General features: G+C 39.7%; 1 protein-coding gene across 3 annotated transcripts; it reads right to left on the minus strand.

The window, feature by feature from the left end:
- Nucleotides 1–895: 895 nt before the first annotated feature.
- On the minus strand, nt 896–21,645 carry klhl14 (kelch-like family member 14). 3 transcript variants are annotated; one of them, XM_084370031.1, is made up of 9 exons: nt 21,450–21,645; nt 14,228–15,128; nt 12,123–12,244; nt 7,480–7,569; nt 6,828–6,906; nt 6,200–6,390; nt 3,870–4,028; nt 2,813–2,970; nt 896–1,742 (listed from the first exon to the last, which is right to left on the minus strand). In XM_084370031.1, the coding sequence occupies exons 2-9, from the start codon at nt 15,103–15,105 to the stop codon at nt 1,602–1,604; spliced, it is 1,818 nt and encodes a 605-aa protein (XP_084226157.1). In that variant the 5' UTR covers nt 15,106–15,128; nt 21,450–21,645; the 3' UTR covers nt 896–1,601. The 3 variants fall into 3 exon arrangements, with proteins under 3 accessions (XP_084226157.1, XP_084226155.1, XP_084226156.1); XM_084370029.1 differs by lacking the exon at nt 21,450–21,645 and adding an exon at nt 16,005–16,084; XM_084370030.1 differs by lacking the exon at nt 21,450–21,645 and adding an exon at nt 15,317–15,745.
- Between the last annotated feature and the right edge of the window lie 3,521 nt (nt 21,646–25,166).

The following is a 25,166-nucleotide window of genomic DNA, read 5'->3' on the forward strand; positions in this document are numbered from 1 at the left end:
ACCTCTTGGCCACTGAACTGGACAGCAGAGTCAGCGTCACACTAATTATCCTTTTAAAAAGAGGTGAGGCCATGTACCCAGCATCCCCAGTATAAACCACACCCGTGTCTTGAATGTCAAAGAACTGAGAAAGGTGTTTTAATCATCAAGAGTCAATTTATTTTCATATTCTAAAATGCAAAGGACATAACAGGATTTGAGAATAAATCCAAGGTCGAGTGCACAAAAATGTTTCACTGCAAGCGATTATGTACAAGAATGAAATCAACAAATCTTTACAGAATTCAACAGGTACTGCATCGATATTTAGAGTCAACTTTTTGAACCTAATAACGTAGACTAGACTGGACTTAGATTCATTTGCACTGAAGATTTTTTTTTTCAAACACAGCACATTAATCAATTTACATGTCAGTGAATTAAAAGTGCTGTATTAAAAGTCCACTATTAGTGCATTCAGGGCCACTGTATGCTAGTTTGTTTTCCATACATTAAAGATTAAAATCGAGGTAATGCTACGCGGCCTCATAAACAGGCCTGTTGGCATTAACTTGTGAAGGAGGACAAACCAAACGTACGTCCTCTCATCTGTTAACATGCCACCAATAAATACATCGGCTAGCAATTACAATTTGATTGTACCATCATTGTATAATTAATGTGAACGTTAGTGCGTCAGAATAAACAGCAAACCTTGATTTGTTTTGCTTGCATCAGGGAGAACAGTGGCCACAAACATGTGGCGAGCAGGTAACCCGTGAGGAAAACTCTCTGTTCATCAAGTTATACAGAAACACGACTTCAGTCTGGATGGAAATTATTATTAAGATAATCAGTTAAAAATTAGGGCTGGGTGATATGAACACATCCTCAAAGATCAGTGTGCAACTGTGTCTTTTCTTTTTACAGTGTTTGGCCCGCTGTTTGCAGGTTCTAGTTACAATGTGAGTTAAATAATGACAACTGCAGTGAAGAAATGTTTCTGAAACGACACAAAGATATGTTCATTTTTAGAGAAAGACAACAAAACAACAGCTGCTTTATGATCCATCCGGGTGATGCTGTGGGATAAGTGCACAATCCACCCAGAGAGAAACAATTATAATATGAGCCATGAAGAATATTTATACACTTTGATCATCACCCAGCCCTAGTTTAACTTGAGTTTGGGACTGATCACCTTTTCAGTTCATGAAACAACACTGCATTTTGCTGGAATTATGCCTCTACTGAATACAAGATACAATGGATTTGAAAGCTATAATTCAGTTCAACACTATGCGTGCTATAGAAGAGAAGCCAAAAACACTTACTATCAGTTTAAATTAAATCAAACATGAAACCGACCATTTCTCAGAACACAGATGAGTTTAAATACATGAGTTACACAATTCCTCTTCTTCTTCTTTTTTTTTTTTTTTGTCAAACCTTCAGCAGGGAATAACGAAAGTGCTCTGGTCAAACCTGTAAAAAAATAATTTATACACACCCCCGTCGTCCGACCGGAGGGTTTGTCACAAAATTGTGGACGACTGTTTTGCTTATTGATCGTCCTGCCCCCATTCACTCTGCTGCTCCTTGCGCTCCTTTGCCAGTAGTTGTCATTTGTTAAAGGGAAGGCAGACAGGCAGTATGACGTTGGAACAGGCTGGGCCCGCTAAAGGCTCTGCCACCTCTCCCTCCAACTCTGTCCATGTTCCCTTCTCTGGGCTGTAGCAGATGGTAGAAGACTTATAGGCCCCCTGAGGGAAAAAGGAAACCAAGTTATTCTCTTCAGTCATCTTGGGAAAACACGGTTTTATACAAATGCATGTAGTCAAAAACTACAGGGACAACTTCAAAGATTAAATCTGGTGATTTTCTATATTATTTTGTCAAGAAATTCCATAAAAAGACAAAAACAGACAATAAACCCACTAATTAACACTGCCCGAGTATCCGAGGGTGGATACAGCTTATTGCTCTGTGAAACAGAACTGCTCTGTTCTCAAAAAACACATCAAAGAGCCACAAGGTGGCAAGTTTGGTGATGATGATCCTCTATTACCATCAACAAACTCTTTTTTTTTGCTATTGTCCCATATACATCCAGTGATGTAATGTGACTAAGTAGATTTACTCATGTACGATTTGAGATACTAGTACTTTATTTGTGTATTTCCATTTTCTGCTCTTTAGTTACTAGTTATTTTGCGGATTACTTGCTGCATCAGAGCTAAAAAACAAAAAAAGCACTGATTCTGATAATCAGAAAAATGCTGAATATTGGATCCATAATCAGTTGACTATCAGTTGTCTATACAAGCCTGTGGACGATTTGTTTAAGTTGTTTAATGCTGCTGGACTGTAGATTTCTTTGGACAGGACTAGGATTTTCCATGACAGTCCAAAGGATGTGACTTTATGAACGTTCTCAAGTGAGCTACAGTTGCTAACATTAGTCCTCTAACGACCGAGTAATATTTTAACACAATATCTTTCTTTTACTTTACTTTTGGGAACGTTTTCCAACACTACATATACAATCATGCTCTAGGTATAGATGTATATGAATCTGCAGCTGAAAATAGTCCCAGACAAATCCACTATTTATTCCTGTTTGAGTAACATTTGCAAAAAACTACACTGCCCAGATATTTAAATATATTATGTAGCCTTTTTAAGAATGGAAAGTATTCCCGACCCATCGAGGCAAATCAGACAGAATTAAGACAAGAGCATTGTCGGTCTTTTCATGGGATTTGCTCATAGTAATAAAAATACAGAGCTTTGCCATGTCAAACATAATCTAATCTGATGTGTAAGAATATACCATGCTCCAGCTGTAGCCTCCCACAAGAAAGATGCTGTCATCCAGAATAGCACAGCCCGGGCCGCTGCGACCCTCAAGGATGGGCGTCTGCAGGATGTTCCACTGGTCAGCTTTCGGGTCGTAACACTCCACCAACATGACGTCTAGATGGGAGAAACCTTTGTGAGAGAGGAAGGAAAAAAAAATCTCAAATAATGGTAGCATTTCAGTGTCAGTTAATATTGCCTGTAACTGTAGGTTCAGGTGAACAGAAATAAGCTGCTTGTTTGACTTTGAAAGTCCCTCAATTGCTCAGCCAGTATATTCTGATAGTGACATAACAGCTGCTATTCTGTATATTCAGGTAAATACAGGAGGGAAATAACAGATGAAACATTGATATCGTTTGTTTTCTTCACTCATTCCTCTCAGGGCCTCTGAAGCCGTGTGGATTATATTTACAAGCGTCTGATTTTCCTGAAAGTACCTGAATATTGCCTTATTCTGAAGCCAAGGTCTTTTATTAATATCGCACATTTCACTACAAATAAACTGAATGTGTTTTACACTGAAATGGACGTGCAAACACACACAGCCACACAGTAAAGACAGTAAAGAAGCCACAAAAACAAACCACGGACAAAGACAGATACGCACAGACACACACACGCAGTAATGAATCATAAAAAACAGTTTGCTTTTGAATGTGGATACAGTTGTGACAGATCTCAGAGCACTTACGGAAAGTTTTCACAAGCCGTACTTGAAACAGTGGCAGCGAAAAGCCAATTAAATAAGTAATGAAAGACAGTATCTCTGCTTTTATTATTCCCATTAAAATGATTAAATACAAACGGCATGAAACATAACAGCAATTCAGTTGTTTGTCCTGTTTTTTAATTTGTACCTTGAATGATAAACTGTGAAACAGAAGATTGCTTATAGGTCGGCGAGTGTAAAAAAGTTCATCGTCGTGCTCACAATGGCAGCATCTCTTTCACACAATGTTGAAAAAAATATAAACTATACAACCTTGACCTGTTTTTCTGTTCATTTACTGAAACGCTCGGGTACTTACCTTTCAAATGGTTTCCACCAATAGCATATAGGCGGTCGTTCATTCCAGCCAGGGCATGAATGGCACGCTTTGTGTTCATATCCTGTTTCCGAGCCCACACATCCATTATAGGGTCATAACAGTAGAGCCAGGACACGTACTCTCCATTGTGAACTCCTCCTGCAACAGGTAGACACACAACTGTGCCTTTAATGCTATGACTCACTGGCTGCTCTTGTAACACAGTCTGTAGGGCGAACACGCGTATAAGCTGATCAATGATAGTCCTCAATAAAAAAATGTATTGATCTACTGCTGAACCTAATAATAACCAGGGTTCTCATGTTAAACCATATCCTAAAATGATCTTAAACATATAAATTAATACTTTCTAGCCACATGTGCTCACACAGAAACTTATTGGCTCTTTTTTTTTCTTCACTGACTAGATGTTTTGTTTTTGTCTGATGGTTAGTGGTGTGTCAGCGTTAATGGTGCTTTCTCCAACCAGCTCTATTCAAACGCAGGTTCCACTCAAGGTTGGAGCCTTTATTCCTTCTTCAGTTTCATATTCTAATGGCTGCTGTGCTGCATAATATGGTACAATGGCCACGTCACAGTTCACTGATGATTCAGGCATAGTCAGCTTTTGGAAGAGGAGGATTTTGTCTTACTTTATGGCTTACTGCGTCAGTGTGATGAGTCTTTGACTGATTTAAATGTCACTAAAACATGAGGCAGCATTATAGATTTCAGACAGTATTAGTATTGTATAGATTTTGTGTTTAAATCAAACCAGATATTTCATCATGTCTTCAGGAAGAAAGATGCCTTTCTGTTTTTGTTTTTCTGTCCATCATTTTGAGAGGAGAGTTTGAAATTTGGAACAAGTATTTTGCTGTTGGGCACCTGGAGACAGGCTGAAAGGATGTAGCGCTCACTTGCTCCTGATTAAAGGGAAACTGATTTCACACATCAAAGCCTGTTTACAGGTTTTAAGGAGCGCTAGTGCATATGTGAAATAAAGTTGTAAAGGTTCAGGTGGCTAATGTAGGAATTAATGTAGGAGTTTGACAAGGAAGGAGAATGTGTGAATAAAAGATATATGTAGTTCTGTGTTAAATTGGATCCTTAAATTAAATCTGTCCATTGTGAGTCAGTCTGCTAGAAGAGTACGATGCTAAATCGGTGCTCTTTAAACACAATATTATCGTATTACTGTTGACACTTTCGCACTTTGTTTAAATGGAGCTTGTGAAATTTTGGCTGAGTTAAAGGTGTTATTGAGTACATTCAGCCACTAAATGTGGCAATCCACCCCCTGCTTCCATTGCATTCATGAACAACACCGCTGCTGTATGAATCATCTGCACTCTCGTGTGGTTGCCAGTTTGTTGTACTAGCTAACATTGTTAACACTAGCTAGCTAACGTTAGGGCAGTACAATCTGGTACAGTATGCTGGGTGTGTACTGTAAAACTCAGCCTGACAACATTTTAAAATGATTAATTCACAATCATGATGTTTTTAAGGAAAATAGATTTTTATTCTGCACCGTTCTACAAACTCTGTAGATGCTTATTTTTAAAAATTGATTTGACTACTTAAAAATGTTTTCAATATGATCTTTAACACCTAAGATGTCATTTATGCTATGATTTTGTGCTTTTATCTTTGTGGTTAATGGCTACTTTTACAGTTTTTCTCTTCATGTTTTATTATTCATTATGTTTAATGTGTTTAATGTGTTTTGGAAGTAAATGGAGGAATGCCACAAGACAAACATAATCTATTTCTAGTCCCGGATTTCTGCTTCAAAATTCTGAAAGTAATATCAGCAACATTTAAAAGCAAGAGCTCATTATGGAGCAGAATGATTGTGTAAGCAGCACTTTAATGTTGCAAAGGGTCGTGGTTTATATTTAACCTATAGAATATAATCTTAATCTACAAAGTCATTAGTAACTGTAGCCGTGAAACAAAAGTAATTTTGTAAAAAGTTCAACATTTCCCTCTTTCCTGAGGTGGAATTATGTTTAAAGTAGCAGAAAATGGAAACAATCTTTATTCTAAAAAATAAAACTGCCTGAAGTTTGTACTAAGTTACATCTGTATGTTTATATTAATAATTGTTGTCTGTAGTCATTGCTGTTCTAATATGACAACAACACATTATCCAGCTTGGTAATAAAAATGTCTAATATTCTTAATATTAGCCAAATACTTATCACATAGTAATGTTTTAGAGGTTGTATTTATCTTTTTCATATGCTGAACAATGAACATCAGATACCTTATGTATGTTTTAATTAGCAGACTGACTGCGACCGAGTGACAGCTTCTCTCCTGACCTGATATGTAGATCTTGCCGTTGTGCACTGATCCTGCATGGGCGGCCAGAGGCTGCGGCAGAGACGACACGTAGTTCCACTCATTAGTCTCCAGGTTGTAGGACTCCACGCTGGAGAGGTAGCCGCTCTCGTTCCTACCACCAATCACGTACAGGTGCTTCTCCAGGCGGCAGGCAAAGAAACTGGCTCTCCTGAGGAAGGAAGTGTCAGCCAGACAACATCATTAAACCAGCAATGACAAGAGATATAATAGGATTTTCCAGTTTATGTGTAAAGTGGGAAAAAAACAGATCTGTTCAGGGCTAGTTACATGTTTATAAGTAGGTGCTTTAATGCCAGCATAATTAGTTCTTAGATTTGGATAAGACTTTTTTTAGAAATATAACTTAAAAAGAATTGTAAAGATAGTAATATAGATATTTATACAGTGTTTTTATGCAAACTGATAAAAAATCTAAAGAAAAAAATACTAAATCTACTAAATCAATTTACCACAAAGTTGTTCTTTTGTTTATTAAGCATTAAAAAGTCCCTAATGTTTGTGTAGTTCTCCCAAAACCCAATGAAAAACCTTCACTCTCTGAGTGCATCATCAGATCTAAATGTACGTATACATGAACAGACTTACCTCTCCTGCATCGGAGGCAACTGTATCCAACTGTTGAATCTGGGATCGTAGCGGCTGACAAAATTAGTGCTGTGCTTTCCTGCAAAACAGATGAAAATCAAGATCAATAACATTGGCTACTTAAATGACTTACAGTAGTTCAGTGAGTCTTAATGGTACAATACGATAGTGCTCGGTTCTAATTGGCTAGCTCTTTGCCAAAGTCCTGGATTCATACAGTACTATCGAAGTTGTAAACAGTGTTGAATTTTACTGTTGTTTGTTATAATAATTAGTGTAATTAAAACAACAGGACAGCATCAGATTTTTTGATCATTTACAGTCTTTGTTTCTTTCTAAGGTGCGGCGTTACCAACGTTCACAAAAAGCACTCAACACTTTTAAACCACAAATATTTCAGTGTCAGTAACAGTTATTCTTCATTGCCAATTATTTACAAGTGTTGACTGGAGTGTTGTTTGTCCACTCAGAGCTGATCTGGCTCTGGGATGAGTGTTTGAGACTATCTGAAAGTGTTACATTAACTCTGATGGCTTTGAACTTGCATCAACTCTGGCGCAGAGGAGCGCTCTCTAAATTAATTAAAACGCTGACAAATTTGCTGCGTGAAGTCACTGGAAAGCGAGACGTTCAGTCTGTGGTGTTACTGTACCGTTGGGGTTCCACTGGTCCTCTCCGCCCAGCAGCATCAGGAAGTTCTCCACCTCCACCACGCAGTGATGGGCGCTGTTGTAAGGCATTACTGGACGAGACACAAAAATCAAAGGCGTCAGTCACGAAAACATGAAAGCTTTTATATGGTATCTTATAAATGTACAGTAATTAACATTATAAATACAAGGCTAATGTAAACCTCAATAAACATGACCTTGTATTGTAGAATATCCCCAAATTGAGACAGCCCTGACCTTAACCCTAATTAGGGTTGTAACGGTATGAGATTTTCATTCGTAATAATCTTAATAAGACTATATAAGTGTTAATAATAACAAAATAAAACATGTTCATTGTTAGGTCATAAGCACTTATAAAAACTTGCTAAGAGTTTAAAGATTGCTTAAGAAAGTTAGTCATTTTTTTTTTACTTTAATAAAGTTTTCACAATTGTTAATTGCATTACAAACATATTGAATTTCATTATCTTGCCTATTATGTTATTGTTAAACCTTTACTAAGCTTTATTGTTGCTTTATTAAGATTAATCATAATGTATTAAGAATTCATTAGAAGGTCACTACGCAGCTTCCAAATCAAAAAGTGAGAACAATGCTTTGTTAAGGTTAATAAATCCTTTATAATGCACGTGTTAACTATTTCTTGAAGGTTATTTTTATTGGCTTTTTGCCTTTAGCACAATAGCAGAAGTGGAATTGAGCCCTGAGAACCAGAAGACTCACAAGTTTTGTGTAAGTGCCTCTAAATGTCTTATAATGTCTCACAATGTTTCAATTATGTCATCATTAACACATATATTGTCTTATTATTACAAGGACCGGAACATAGAGTGTTACTAATTTACATATTCAGTCGTGCAACACAGAACGTAGAATCTTGTACAGGATGTTTTTTTGTTTAACATAAACTTCTTTAACTCTATTAACAAAAAAAACATCTGCACACTCAAAGTTTTGCAAAAATGCTTATATTTTGCACCTTTAGTGCTTCAGCTAAGCACTTTTTTCTCTATTTTTTAAGAACCTAACGTTCTACAAAAATAAAAGCCCTCAGATATAATCCTAAAAGAGGGTTTGTAAATCATTTTTCTTCAATGAATTATAATACAAAAAAACTACATTGAAGCTTTAAAAAAAAGTTAGTCACAATTAAATTATTTATTTAACATCTATAAAATTGTTATCTCTAACTTTTTAAAAAGCAGTATTTGTCCTGGCTGTGTTTCTCATTCAGGGACTATTTTTATTTTTGTCATGCTGCATGTCCTATTGTTTAACGAGAGTGCTCATGTTAATGTCAACATTGATTTAATTTGCGATGTACTCGCTACAGCAGGCCAACAGTCTTGTTACGGTGACACAGGAAAAGATCTATTCACAATTGTCAATGTGAGCCAATGTTATGGGATTGATTTCTTCTCTTCATTGCTTTGGTTTTGTAAACTTCCAGTCATCCATCTACAGGAAGTGATTTCTTGTGGGGAATCAAGCCGGTTGACTCTTAAGCTGGAACAAATGAAAGTATGAAGCAGAGTAAACGGACTGCTGTTTCTATCTATCTTTCTATCTGACTAACTGTCTGTCTGCTTGTCTATGTATCTTTATATCTGAAAAGGAATCAAAGTTTTTATTTTTAACTAACCTGCCTGTCTCACACTGCAACACTTTTCTCTTCCTCATTAGAGATTAAAATATCCCACAGCAGCCATTTATCTAGAAATATGTTGCGTTTATTCAATAAAAACGATCTTTAGTGTATCATGCTCCTCATTCTACGTTAGCACACGTTAGCATCAATGGCTACAGTCCCACAACTGCAGCAGAGCCCTGCGTGGAGGATTTTCCCTTGTGTATGTTTTTGTGCTCCCCTCCTCTCCACTCCTCCATCTTCTTTTGCTGAAGTGACCCCATTGAGATGTAGAGAAATGGTCTTAGGTGACAGTCATAATGAACATGATCGTGTTCACTCAATAAATCTCAGGCCCGGTGCTTTTTGAGCACAAATCAGTGAAATGTTAAAGCCCACCTGTCTGTCTCCATCAGTCATTTCCACTGTCACCCCCCCAACGCCTGATGGATCACAGTTGCTGCAAAATTAGACAGCCTTGAATCTCATTTCTTTCCAATTGGCCTCTCCCTGCAATCTCACTCTGGCTGCCTGACATGTGCCGGTCCTCTATGGGAGGGGAGTCTCAGATAGGAACTAATACTACATACACTAAACACAGCTTTATCTCGAACGAGGGGATTAGGTTGCCTGCCTCCACTGCACCTCAAAGACGAGTGCCATATGACTGCCAAATTCCCTTACATGCTATTTACATTATCATTCAGTCAGCAGTATATAGGACACGGATGGGCGGCTTTTTATTTGATGTCTAGCGACTTGTACTCATACTAAAAATCATCTCGCACCCACGTGAAAAGAAGATTACCGCTTTACAGTATGTCACAGGCTACAGTGAGAGGAGCGCTGTAGGAGGATTTGGGACATTTGCCCTCCCCTCTACAGGTTTCTCAGATACAGCTGAACTGTGGGATAAGTGGCAGGCTATAATAACTATAAAGATAATAGTCCGGTGAAAATAATAACACGTTAATTATTCTTCCTTCTACAATGTGCAAGACTTTACTGAGAATATAAGCTAAAAAAGAGGGTGAAATTCATCCACCTATCTCCCTGAAATCTTCCACTAACCCCAGGGGTGAACAGCCACAGGAGGGCAGGATGAGCACGTCCTCTACGAGATGGACGCCATCACTCCAGTCTACAGTGAGCTCTAGGGCTCACTAGAGGGAGTCAGAAACCTCTGCATAGAGGCACAGTCGGGGTTGGTTGAATGACTCCACAGCTAATGCACCACTGCTGCTCGAGCTCTGACGTGCCTTTAACACCATTACAATTGCATCCCGCTGAGCAGAATTCCTTTGTTCTAAACCACGCTGCGTAGATGAGGTCCATTTCCAAGTGGGAGATTTTAATATCAAAGAAGGAGAGGGGAATGGTCCAGCATTGTGACTGAGCCTGTGTCTGCCTTTGTCTTGTGTGTGTCCACGCTGCTGTGGGTACACTAGATGGCAAACTTTACACTGGAATCAGCGAGCAGTAGATATATCAACGTGGAGGGATCAGATTCTTCCCAAATTGTGTTGATGAATGTCTTAATCAAAGGCTGTCCCTCTCAGGTTTCGCCTCATTGAAAAGTTATGATTGAATGTTAATAATCTTCTATTCCACATCCATTGTGTGGAGGCTACATCAGATGGTCACTGATGTGTTAAGGGGATGATTTTGCAGTTTTGTCCTTCCACTTGGCCACGGACCATTTGAGTGTTAACTTTTTAGTTTTGAGTGATGGAAATCCCTGTTGACCTTTTGCTTGTTGCAGTTTATACCCATGAGTGTGAGCTAAATGAGAAAATGACTACATAAACAGCAGTGAGTTTCAGGCAGCTGTGTATAAACGGCTCCTTTGGTAAAATGCACCCTGATAGATTTGTCCAAACAGGAGCTAAAATAACAAACGGCTGCCAAGAGATGTTCCAGCAGAGGGTGAGAAAGTGTCCAAAACTTTCTTTGAATTTAAGACACAACAAGAGAGACGCCACACCAGATTCGTGAAAAACTTGTGGCATCAAATGCTAACATAAACTGCACAGTGACAAAAAACAGACCCTATGGCTAATATGTACGAATGGAGAGACGCTGCTGAGATATGGTTCCAACCAAAACAAGAGGACAAAAACTCAATATATCCGGCAATGATGATTCAAAGCACAAATATGGTTTCCCATTAGCTCTCACTTGACCTTTGCAATATGGCAACGATGTAGTGGTGAGCCTTAAAAGGTCAAGGAAGACAGAGAGAAAACGGAGCCTAGGACACTTTAAAGAGGTGAGTGTTCAAATATTTTCTCTATGGACGCAACATTTTTTTCAATAGAGTAGATTTTTATAAAAAATTATGGCAACTTGCTCTCAATATGACATCATGAAATCAATATTATAAACTGCATCCTAGTAAAAATTCCTACAGGTTATAGGATACGTCTTTTATTTTTGCTATTTAGTCAATTAAATCGTACGATGTTTTTGAATGTTTGCTTCAACATTACAGCTGCTGTGTTGCACTGACACCATCCATCTCTGGGTATTTAACTCATAGGTCAGCAGGCTAATTCCACGTTTTAGTACGAATGGGGTAATTCAATTTCATGTATCGATCAATGTGAGTGAATAATCAAGCTACATTTAAAAGCTGTTGAGGAATAGATGGCATTCATTATTGTTCCATCTCTGCCACAATAGATCATTAGATTCAAGTAAATCTCATCATGCATCCTGCCAGCATATTTCAGCAAAAAACAAGGGAAACCGGGCATGACGCTCCACAGTGCTGTGAAGTCACGCTCTGATTAAAAACTTATATTAAAAGTGATAGTGATACATTATTACCTAAAGGATTTAGGGAACTCCTTCCCCTCATTTTCTGTGGAAATTAACCTGTGTTAAAGTCATCCATAGGAACAACTTCCTCTCATCATAAAAGCCACGAACACAAGATGCCTCGGGTTAAAAAGGAAGAAAAAAAGAAGAGCAGCAGAGCCTTTTGCTACTCACTTGTGAGGATCTTCCATGTCTTTTTCTCGTCGTCATAGTACTGGACCAAATTGCTGGGGAGACGATCAGGTCCAGGAGGCAACCCACCCACCAGTAGCAGCAGTCTCTTATTGGAACGGATTCTGTAATGTCAGAAAGTGTGGGTGTGTGGACAAGTGTTAGGAAACAGAGAACAAAACAGGTATTAAGACTTGAAATAAAACACCCGAAGGCCAAAATAAACACAAACTGAACCCGGACACCTTCAGTTCCTTCATTTACATAGTTCCTTTGATAGCATTAACAGCACTTGCACGCCATATTTTTTATTTTTCACTCTGAAAATGCCAAATGTATGAATGAAATAATCACTGAATTAAATAAAGAACAAATGTATGGTTAAATGAATATCTGCTTATTGTCTGTGCACAAATACTGAACTTGAGACTACTAATAAAGCAATATGTGGCCACGTTTATCATGATTAACAAAACAATTGCTCAACAGAGTACTGATGTGTTATTGAATGGTTATTGTACTCTAAAGATATCTTTTCAATTAGCTGTGAAGCGAAGACGGTCGTGCAGGGTGCCATGCTGGAGGCTAAAAGCGCAATTGAGTACATAAACCTGCCTATACAGTGTCTCCATTTCATTGGCTGCGATGATTCATGTGACATCTCTGAGCCAGTTGTGAGATATTTCCTGCTGTTTGTATATGATATATAACCCAAAAGCTGCACACTTTACTGTACATTAATGACCATTATCTGGCGCCTAATGGATTTCATAACAAATCTACCAATTAATCACAATATGCAGTAAAAAAGATTAAGAGTAGCTGGCCTTTATATTCAGTCACATTCACCTTTTTTTCCCCCTTTTTCATATTTTCTTTTTTTATGCTTGGGTAAATCACCGTCGTCTCGGTACATTCTCTCGGCTACTGGCCCACTCTGAAGTGTTTTGGGGTTATTCATATGCAAATGAGCCCCTGGACATAGATAATGGTGATTAATTGAGAGAGGAGAGAAACAGTGGCATGTGAAACTAATTATGAGGATTCCTGATTCTTTGCTCATTTAGGTCCATATGTGGGGATAGATATGTTATTGGGATAATGTGGGAAACAGATACATGGAAAATTATTTCACTTCAACATTCTTGGTGCTAAATTTGATTTTCAAGTTTGGAGATCCTCAGTGCCAGGGCTCTAAATTGCTCCTTGAAAATATGAAATTAAATTTGAATATTGAGGCCATCACTACTCAAAATAATTTCAGCCTTGACTGTACAGCCAGCACTGTAAACAAAATCTGACAACAGCACCGTCAATCAATCAACTCGCTGACAATGTCTGTCTATTTACCTGCTCCTCAAAGTGCTGATCAGGACAAACCGGAAGTCAGACGAGCAGTTTGGCCTATTTTTTTGTGAGTGAGACATGTGTGTCTAGCCTGAATATAGGGAGCGTCGTCAGATTGCTCCTTAATTGATAGATGCTGCACTTTCTATATAATATACACCCAAATATATTAAATTGGCTCCGACTGTATTTTATTTTTGCCTACCGTGACCTCAATAGCTGGAGTATTCTTGTTACGTAATTACCATGTAATTCTGGTAACAATTCAATTACAGCATTTGAAATTGTAATCATGAGTTGCTACACATCGAACGCAAAACCTTTATCTAGTTTTCTGCACCTTGTCTACACTGATTACAGAGCAATTACACAGATGTGTGAGGAAATAAAGATTTGTTTTTTCTTCACTAACACATAAGGTAACCTTGTAATTGTGGATACAGTGCAACAGAGAGCAGATCAAGCCCCTGACAGCTGGCATTCTTGTACAGGAAAACCCCCTCAATCCTCATTTACTGGGCCTCAAACCTCACAGCTCTGACTGACCACCTACATGGTCCAGACTACACAGGCGGTGGGACCAGTGGTGGAGCGAGTGGGCAATACTTGAGTCGGCAATTTGTTAAAATTTAACAAGGGGGAGGCATTTAATCACCTTCCATTCACTCTCAAACAGCTCAGAGCTGTGTGTGTGTGGGTGAACTCATGTCTGTGTGTTTTCTCTTTTTGTGTCTGTGTACGTTTGTCTGTCTCATCCTCACCTGCTGGCCACGGTCTGCCTGCAGTGCTGCCTGAAGGGCATTAGGTGGTAGTTCATGGCATCCAGGAGTAGTTTCTGGCACACAGGGTCACTCCTCATGAAGTCAACAGACTGCACCCTCTCCACCAGCTCTGGAGCAGGTATAAGGGCGAAGCGCAGCCTCTTCATAAGGTCCGGCGCATAGTGCATGCGAGTCTCCCGGTCATGCTCCAGCCAGAGGACTGACATCTGGAACAGAGCCAGCTCTGACTCCACTGGAGGTGGCAGAGCATCTAGCATGGCACACATCTCCTCAAAGTTCAGCAGCAGCACATCCTCCACCAGGTACTTGTTGGCCAGCTTCTTGGTCTCATCCAGTCCATGGAGTGCGGCAATCTTGCAGATCTGCTTGTAGTTCTGCACAGAGATCTGGTCGTTGAGGAACTGCACGCTGAGCTTGGTAATCTGGGGGATGTTGAGGATCTTGCTGACTGACAGCACCTCTTCCACTGTGTCCAGGGAAAGAGTCACGTTGGCAGTATACAGGTACTCCAACACTAATCGTAGTCCAATGGAGGAGCAGCCCTGGAGTACCAGGTTATTGATGGGCCTGGCGCTGGGGGTCACCAGCTTGTCATCAGGAGAGGATGAGGGGGTCCCACTGCTGCCCTGGTCCCCTTTGCTCCCCTCATTGTTGATGACATTATGAGAAGAGAAGAGAGATCTGAAATACTGGGAGCAGGATGCCAGCACAGCTTTGTGGCAGTGGAACTGCTGTCCCTGGGCAGTGAGAGTCACATCACAGAAAAGCTGTTTCCTCCATAACAGATTGAGCCCGTGCAGCAGGGTGTCACTGTGTGTTGGGTCAAAGGTGGATGTTCTATCACCCGATCTGGACATGACTTCCTGACTGTGAACGCCACCTAGGCAACAAATAAAGCATGCAAGCCATTTACCTCAGGTCATTTATTTGCACAACACACGCTAGCCTACAGATGCGATCAGTCAACTAGTACAACACAAAACGATTTCTCGAGCAAGTTATTGAACAGATCTCGCGTCCATCCAGCGGGGAGCGACCATCACGCCATGCCTGCCGGCGACAATCTACCTCCAATACGGCTCCGGTCGCTTTCAACTTTGAGCTCTGGTCGTAAAGCAACAAACAAAAACGCAGTAGTTCCCACAGCGTGCCACTCTTACTCATTCTCAACTCAAAAAAAGACGCGAAGGTGGTTTTAAATGGAGGCTGAGGTTTGCGAAGGGCGCTGTCAAAACAAACCCGAGGATACGGAGATGCTGCAGCGCGTCCCCCCCTTCTCTCGGCTGAAGTTGTCGGATAAGGAAAAAGCGACGAGCCGCCACGGTGGACGGAGAACATGCAGCATTCAGCTTACACTTATCCCTTCTCCCATCCAGCTGCACACCCCCACAATGAGGACATTACACATCGCACAGATTTAAGGAGTCATACAAAAAGCAATTAGTTTGTCTCCGAGCCGTCAGCAGCAGCAGCGGTACGGGCGCGTTTCGCTTTCTTTCTTTTTTTTTTTTTTTAGCCTGGCTGAGTTACGCGGACGTGAGTATCGAGAAATATTCCCTGAAATGCAGCTTTCGGCAAACTTAAACGTAATATGCATATCGACTGTTACTTCGGCACTACACAAAAGCTATTTCTATGTGCGTAATGTGTGTAAACTTGGCACAAGCGTGCTGCAAACGTTGTCGCCGGATTCACTAAAAGCGCCTGTCACAACTAAATGATGTGAGCAGCTCGCCTGAGAAGGAGCCAAACTTACCTGACTTCAGCTCTTGACAAAAAAACAGAAAGTAAGCTTCAGGTTCCCCCAAAATAATCTCACTTGAATTTTCCTTTGTTCTCCTTTTAAAAAAAGAAGTGTCCTTTCCTTTAAAGTCTACAGTCGGTGGTGCCTCAAAATAACCATTGATTCCAACTCATAAAGTCACTATTTCAGGTTATTTGTTGACGTTGATCATTTGTTCTTCTGAATTAACAAGAAGTGTGTGAGTGTGTGAGAGGGAGCTGTGCTTTCTGCAAGAGAAGAAGAAGAAGAAATATACGTGTGACAAATTATGCTACCAAGAAACAACACATCATTATCCTTGGGCCTGGGGCTCAGTGAGTCGTAACGAGAGTAATAGGAAATCCACGGTTGGGGAGAGAAACGGTCGTGCATGGCCGGTGGAGAGAGACCATGCAGGGGTATGGATGCTGGAGAGACTCGCAAAATTATGGCTCAAGGCTATTGTAAAAACTGTCGAGCGTAAATGACTGCGATTTCAAACATCTATGGAAGAAAGAAAAGAGAAAGGGGGAGAAAAACCGAGTCTTTCCCTCGCTGTTATAGAGAGAACCGTCAAGTTTTAGTGCGCATTGCTAATTAGTCAATTTCTCTCTGCCTTCACAGCCCGACGACTTTGCTGCTGAGCTGAAACTGCTAATTTCTGGGACCAGCCTTTTTTTGGCTGTGAACTGGATGGATGAATGGCTTGTCTCGCACAAATGACAAAAAGCCCCTGCCTTAATCTCCATCGCCAAAATAACCCCTCATCTCATTCTGCTCCTGCTAGTCCTTCAAAAGAAGGTGCTCTACGCAAACTCAAGTTTTGCATCTGTATCATAAATAACACATGCACTATAATGTACACACGTTGTTTATGCTATAGAATTAAGCACATAAAACCCCCCTTTTTTCCCCATTTGTGTGTGGCAGAAGCATCAGCATGAACACAACAACATGCACAAAGTGAGGTAAACTTATAAAAACATAAACATAGTGCTTTCATCAGGTCATTGTGTCACTACCTGCAGGCCTGACAACACAAAGGGTGGAAACCTAATACAACATCCATCAGTGCACAGTAGTGTTGTGTTGTATGTGAAAGTCCTGCTTGGATATTTAGATTCAATATACGGGCACACTTTCACAAGACCGGTCTTTCCCCGTTAACACAAGTTTACTGATAATGAAAAAGCCTCTTTGTTGTCTTATATGTAATTAATAGCACTTTACCAAAAAAACCCAATAAACTTAAAGCCCTGAGGTACTTCCAGTCCTGTATAATCTAGCTAATGTCTTAATACGTTATGGTACCTTCATTTACTTCAACCACAGTGAAGTTTGGGGTCTGGATGTCTTTGAAACCTTGAAAAAACAAAGCTGTCTAATCTCATCATCCAAATTAAAACTCCCTCCCTACTATGACCCTTTTCATCATGAATAATCAGGCAACAGAACCCTAATCATCAGCCGGTTGACACCAAATGGTTGCAGGTTCAAAATAAGCACAAAATAAAAAATAACATTCATGCAAAATCCAATCAAAAACAACAGCTTCAAATGACTTATTAGGACACAGTAAACTGTCAATTAAATAAAGAGCTCAATTAGAGTAAAAAAACTTACATGCAGGACTCCCGTGGGACCACAAGTGACAGATACCTCACAAGTTATGAAATGACAGATAGGGATAAATGGGTTTGTTCATGTACTATGAAATAGAGCAACACCATGCTACCGTCAAGCAATAACAGGCCACATATAGGTAGCATTTATAATAGATGGAAGCGGTTTGATGTTTGAGTATTTGACAAGCACGCAGCCTGCGTATCCCCCACTTGTAGTTATACTGAGCAATTTCAATCTACATGAACTCTTATGAGATGACTGATTAGACTGTGCACTGCATCTCAAATAATAGTCATCACTGAAGGAAAACTAGAATACTGTAGTATTAATTTGTGTTCGGTATTGTTGTGTACTGCCATTACTGTGTTGCCTTGTTTTCACTTGACACCGCAGAGCGTTACAGTAGAAGTCCACTGTATTTCACTTCGGAGCCACATACTGTTATCTGTGTTAGCACTCAGTTAGCACTACATTACCCAAGTCTCGAGCGAGCTATTCTAACGCAATAAAATGACCATTTCCAACTCTTTCAGCTCTTTGTAGCAACTCAGTCTCCTGAGGCCACTGGTCTTCAGATTGCAGGGCGTTTATGGTTGTAAGTTGTTGCAGTGTGCAGAGGGAGGGGAGGGAGGGAAGGAGAGGGGGGGGGTCATCAGATAAGAGAAGAATTTCCAGACTAATTAAACCCTTTGAGACAAAGAATCACACCACAGTGATTTACAACTCTCTGTACCAGTTAACCCGACTCATATTTATCTGTCATATTACTCAGATACCATATCTACCTCTATGGATAAAAAGTCTTTTTGTCCTCAACATTATGGGAACACAAGCGGGAAGGTATTACAGCGAGAAAAACAAGTTACATGAGATTTAAATACTGTAATTCACTCACAGAGATGCCGCAAAAAAAAGGTACACAAAAGATCCCAGCACTGATTATCTACTTCATACAATAAGCTCCTTATTTTATCCTCAGCAACACAACTTCCTGCGTAATGCTCATATTATAGCACGAATATCTCCTTATTTATAACACGGAAAAATGAAACTAAACAACACAAACGTAGACATTTTTGTGGCCTTGAATAACTGATGAGAGAGTGAACGTTTTAATCTAATCAGTGCAACGGAACAAAACAAAAGGAGAAGCTCCAAAGTTGTGAATAGCAAAGTCTACCAGGCATAATTCCTTTTGCTGGCTGCTGCAGAGGGGGTATGCTAAGATAGAAAGTATTATTTTCCTAAATGGAAGGTGTCAGATGGTCACGGAAATGTGATCGGCTGTTCAAGATCACTGCTTCCCATCTGCAATTTGTGACGTGTGAAAGATTCAGCCCAAATGTGCTCACCAAGCGTAAATCCTCAGCACTTTCTCTTATCGTGGAAAAGCAAGATAACCAGCTGTTTACAGATCAGAGAACATATCATATTAATATCATGGAGAGGGTGATAGCATCTTGTTTGTAAAATATTTTGTTAACTAAGTGTGGTGTGGTATGGCAACCTATAAAGTGAAAGTTGTAATTTATGTGTTAGTGAAACTGTTATAGTTTAGAGGTTTTTGTCTGATAAAAAATGTTTAAAGGGGGGAAAAACAGAGGATGCTGCAGGAAGCATCTTTAAAGAGGCTTTAGTGAGACAAGATTGAATACAAACTGCAGGTTACAGTAAATGCTAAATTATGAAGCAGCGTTATATCAGCAGTAACATTTAAATCAAACGTCTGAACACAAGCAGGGTTCCTTTGTTTAAGCATCTGTCTCAGTGTATTTATATGATTTCAGAAGAGATCACAGTTATGTGTGAAATGATCTTATAATGTGATATCACTGCTTTGGATATGGAAACAGGGGGTTAAGGGGTTTTGATTGGGAGTTCCTAATACAGAGTCTCAGCAAACTGTAACTTTAACTGTTTGTGGCAACGATTGTACCAGTTTGTCACGTCCTGATATTAGCTATGATATAAAAGTGACAAATGATTTCACTTGAAGTGGGGTTGTCACGATATACCAGTACTGACAATAACCATGACGTTTAAAAATGAAACGTTGAGATCATGTTAATAATACACATATGATAATTAGACATGGGACAACATGAAAATTTCATATCATGATTATCATCTGGTCCAATATTATTGTGATTTATGATAATATCCCAACAATCGACAAAATATTCTCAAAACTTTAAAATAAAAACATACTGGAATCACTTGAACCTTATATTTTGTTTGGAAACAGAAACAAATCATTGCATCGCAGAGAGAACAAACGTCCTTTTTAAGTGAAAAACAATCAAAGAATCTTAAATAAGTACTTATAAATTATAAGGTCCTCCTGCACAGATAAAGAATAAATAAATGGTGGTATCCTCATCTCCTTGTTGATTTTTAGTTTGGATTGCATAGTATTTACACACATAATGCACACACATAATTTGTTTTTATGGGGGACACAATGTGCAAGCCATGCCCTCTGACATAGTGTCAGGCTTACCAATGTAGAACTGTATATCAGCGAGCCAGACAACCTTTTCAAGCCATTCATGTGAGGATATTTACGATTATCTCGATAATAAAAAAATCACCACGATCAGCTTGTTGTGAGTGTTTTTAATCCTGATCCTCAATAAAAATATTATATCGTCCCATCCCTAATGATAATGCGGTATAAAATATACATCGCCTCTTAAATCATTTCCGTCTCTCTCCGTTCTCGCTTTGTAATAGTAGGTGGTGGTAATGCCCCCTCATGCTGGGTGCCACCTGGCCAAAGGGGGAGAAATTTCCAGAAAAATGTGTAAGGTGTTCTTGTTGTATCTTTTGTACAGTTATGGTTACAGACTCTCTCTCCAGCTCCCTGAACTCATATTTTGAGTGTAATTAATTCGCCAAAATAGAGATAAAACACACAATAAACAAAGCTGAAGATGAATTTGACTGTTGGCATTCGAGTCCGACCGATACTTGATATTCGGAGCCAAAGTAAAAGATTCTGATATTGATATATCAGCCGATATACACACTATTTTTTTTGCAATGGTCCCTCAAATGTGGTTATCAAACACTGGCAGGATATTTGACAGTTTTAACAAAAAGAAAAATTGTCCAAAATAACATCAGTGAAGTGAAAAAAAACAACATTTTCTTACCAGTGCATATCGGGCAACATATATGCTGATACCGATTTATCCGTCACAGGCCAATATCAGCCGATAATATCAGACAATCGATATATCAGTTGGCCTCTAGCTAGCTTTTTTCCCCAATTTTCTTTAGATATTGCAATTATGTCTTTATCATGAATTCTTTAGGTCACGATGACCATGTTGTGGAAAATCTGACATAAGCCCTGACGTGATGATTCAATAAAAGTGAGGACAAGGTAAACTTGAGTGGATGCAGTCACGCGATTTACTTGATTAAATATTTTCGACGTATACTATGATACTAAGACTGATTAGCACATGCATGTCATCTCAGATCAAAGTTAGTCAGAGATGATTCATAAAGCGTCCACGGGGTAATAAATTGGAGGCACTTATATTTGCCATTCAGGGAGTACAGGAGGCCTGCTGTTTGAAGCCCCTAGATCCCCACACATGGCGTAGCCACCACAGACACGGCTCAGAGAGTCAGCCGGCAGCCGGGAGGTGAGCAGAAAGGAACAGGCGGTGTCCCCTTCAGAGTGAGCACAGGAGCGTGTGTATGTGTGTGTGTACAGTATGTGTGGCATTTCTCAAATGACAAAAAGGATACCAGTTGTGTGGTTCATGTGGGAGGAGACATGGAAGTGGTGTGGAGACTCACCTGAGGGAGAGTCTGGACTGGTGGGACCGGGGCTGCAGTGGAGACCCGGAGATATGTAGGGGCCGCAGGAGGCCACTGTGCCGTGGAGGAGGTTTGGAGGGCTGGTGGGAGAGGGGGCTGCTGTTGCGCAGTCTCCCCAGCGTGATGCATCTACCTTCAGGGTGGCAGCAGGCGTGGAGTGGGGTGCGATGGAGCGAGCACGGGCTCAGTGGCGCGGTCACCTAGGGACGCTGAAGCCGCTGTAGCAGGACTGATAGTTATTCCTTGGGAGAATTGCAAGATGAGCCCCATTGTATTAGCAACCCCCTTCTACTAAAAGTGTATCAATGTTCTCAAGCCTTTAAAGAATAAAGTTGGGGTGCATCAGAGAGGCAGATGCAGGTTGCCTTAAAGCAACATCTTTAACAAAAGACATAATGTTGAGGTGGTATATATAGTCTCTGGTAAAAGATAAACGTAAAATCCAATCATGAACAAGGTCTCTGTAATTCAGCACAATATTATAAAGGGTATGTTTGACTGTGAATCAGAATGACTGTTCTGTTCTGTTGTCAGAGTTAAACTTCAGTAAATTCCTTTGGCAATGGGAAGCCAGCAAATTATTCCATACTGATTTGAAATTCTCAGACATTAAGCTTTTTAATTTCCCAGCCATACTTTTGTGTTGCGACTGTTTGAGTCGTATGTTTTAGAAATTCTCTGTGTCTAATATGGTCAGCACTCCCAATTATTCACTCCACTGACAAGTGAAACAAATGGGACCAACCAGTGCATTCTGTATTATCTACACCCCTTGGATTCCCTGACAATAATTAATACAATGGCAAGCTGCTGTTAGCAGCCCCGACGACATGAGCTCAACAACATAAGCTCTCCCTTTCCAAGAGCTCCTGAGAGGAAATTACATCCAGCGCTGAGGTCATATACATTGTGACCACTAACAGTGGGGTCATATCATGCTATAGATAAAGGTCCTAGTGTGGGGTGCTGTTAACATCACCAGGTTATTACTCACATCATTACACAATGAATGCAAGGTGCATGGAATATGTCAAGAATGATGTGAATGCAGCCCTGAGCACAGAGATACACACAGCCTTTAACCATAACCATGTCCCATATGTATCAGGGAAGTTCATTAATATGCCACATGATCTATCTGAAGCAGCAGTGCTGACCACCTCACTCGTGTGGTCACACACCATTATGTAGTGTTACTTCATTTGCTCATAATACACATAAACAGGAAAACTAACATATAAACAGCTTATACTGTATGAAAGCAGTGTTCGGTAATTAAGATGTGCATTTTCGGAAAGATAAATAAATGCAGACACATTTAACAGTCAAATGACCAATATGTCCTTTTGAAGATTTGTCATTTAATCATACTAACGCCTCTTATTTTAGCCTGCAAGGATATTAACAGGTTTTTTAATTATAGAGGAGCACATTCCCCCAACATCCATTAAAGGAATGCCATGCTAATTTTAAATCCTCGCAGCAGGCATTGGCATCAACAGAAGAAAAGTGGATGAGTTTCTCTTTAACAGCTGTAATTTGTGTTTTCCAATCACCATGCTGATTTCTGCTCATTATACTCCGGTTTCACACCGGTAAGTGAGCAAAGTTTGGATTGATTGACTCTAATTAACTAAAAAATGTTCCAAGCCATGGATTTATTATCATGCTAGCTAGCCACAAATGTCAGAGACTTTCACAAATTATTATCCTGTTAAGATAAATATCTTTGAAATCAAACGAGTGTGGAAACACAAGGAACATGTATTGTTCTACTGATGAATTTGTTTGGCATGTTTTCTGCAGAGTTTCACATTAAAGACTCACCTGGGCAAACACACTGTTCCAGTGTATTGTTAAGCTCTACAGTATGACTGAATGACAGATGTTGTAGTCACCTAAACTTTAAAGGAACACACTCCTTAATAACTCACTGCGGTGTATAAATACTGAGGAAAGGGAGCAGTAGATGGCGTTTAAAATGATGTAGTTAAAATAAAATAAAATCTTCTCTGTAGGATAAAAGATATTAACAGCTAAGCAGTGCAGAACTGCCTGGTCCACTCGATGTTAACAGGGGACCTATTCCCTCTTGTGTGCTCCAAAACTTGGCAGCATCTCCCTCATTGATATTTTAGACACAGTAGCACCTCTCTCCACTCACATTCTTTCCTTGACTCCATCAGCTCCATGGCTCAACTCTCCACTTGCTCATGAACAAAGACAGGACGGTTTGAGTGGACACCTCCGTATTTCCTGGTTTTTATAAGATCTCAAAACAGAAGTTTGGGTTAGCTGGAGAAGACAGAACGTTGCTCTGATTCACTTGGCTTCACGTCAACGATCAGAAGCGATCACCGGGGTGAATCCAAACGAAACGGGCCCATCGTCTGCATGGTGGCGCCAGGCTGAAATTGAGAATCATGCTGCCTGTAAATCAGATTTTCCCAACATGTCTCTTGCAAAACAAGCCTTAATACCAAACCACACAAAATCATCTAAACCAGCTTTGATGTCTCACAGAAAACAACAACACAGCGAGGCTTGTGCTGTATTTTTCATCCTCATCATAATGAAATAAACATGTAGAAGAAAATACATCTGAGCTGTCAAATAGCCCCATCAGTATTTCCACAGTCCACCCTCTTTTAGAGTAACAGCATTAAGGTGTGTGCACTGTGAGGCACGCCTGCAGATAAATGTGATGACATCTAGTTGTGGCTCACTTTCATTTATTTAGGGGATTGATTAGATGCAAAGAGAGTAGATAAATGTGTTGGGGAGGCACTTTCATTTGAGATATTACCATATAGTCAGTAAGGAATATGAGACGACTGAACATTTTTCTTTTCAAGGTGCTTTTAGAGATCTAGTGGCATCATGGCTCTGCGAGTAGCTGATATGAGGTTAGAGCCATTATGCTTTGCTTTTTTGTGACTACAATTATCGTACAGCATATTTAAGTCAAAAGAACAGATAAATAACTTTTTTTGCATTCAGAAGACTGTAAAAGTTTGAATTCTTAGCAAAATTATTTTACATATTCCAATTGACAGACTAATAATAATCCTTCATTTGAGATGAAATGCTAGGGCCATGTGAAGGTACAAGAATGGACCATGCCGCAGTCAATTATGTCTTTCTAAGGTTGTTGTGTTCACACTGCCCCCTTCTGTCCCCATAAGTAGAGGAGGCATCCAGTGTACCATCAAAACAACAGCATCTCTATCAACCAGACACAGACAGAAGGACAGGGCAACACATATTTCTAAAGGAGCAGCCTGAAAGTATCGACCTTGACACTAAGACTGCAAAGAAAATCAACAGCAAATTGTACTCTTTGAAGGATTATATGAGCATAATTATTTAGTAAATGAATATATTTAAGTCAGGAATTGTTTATCCAGAGACATCTTTACTTTACTTTAAAAGTCTATATGGAACAGGCATTAGTGTCGTGTACCATTAGTATGACATTGTTGAAACATGATGAAACAAAAATCAATTTTCCACAAGTACTAAATGTGATTCAGTTAAGATTCCAAATTGAAAACAGTGTTTCCCCAGGGTTCTTTAGAAAGCCAGTGGATAGTGCGCACACAACATCCTTTTGTGCACACTATTTACCCCTGGATTGCTTCAGGCTAATGTCTCAATAATTTTCACTCCTTTCTCAGGTCCTTCCCACAAAGGACT

The sequence above is a fragment of the Pagrus pagrus genome (assembly GCF_965226575.1).
Source record: "Pagrus pagrus genome assembly, chromosome: 12".
Lineage (NCBI taxonomy): Eukaryota > Metazoa > Chordata > Actinopteri > Spariformes > Sparidae > Pagrus > Pagrus pagrus.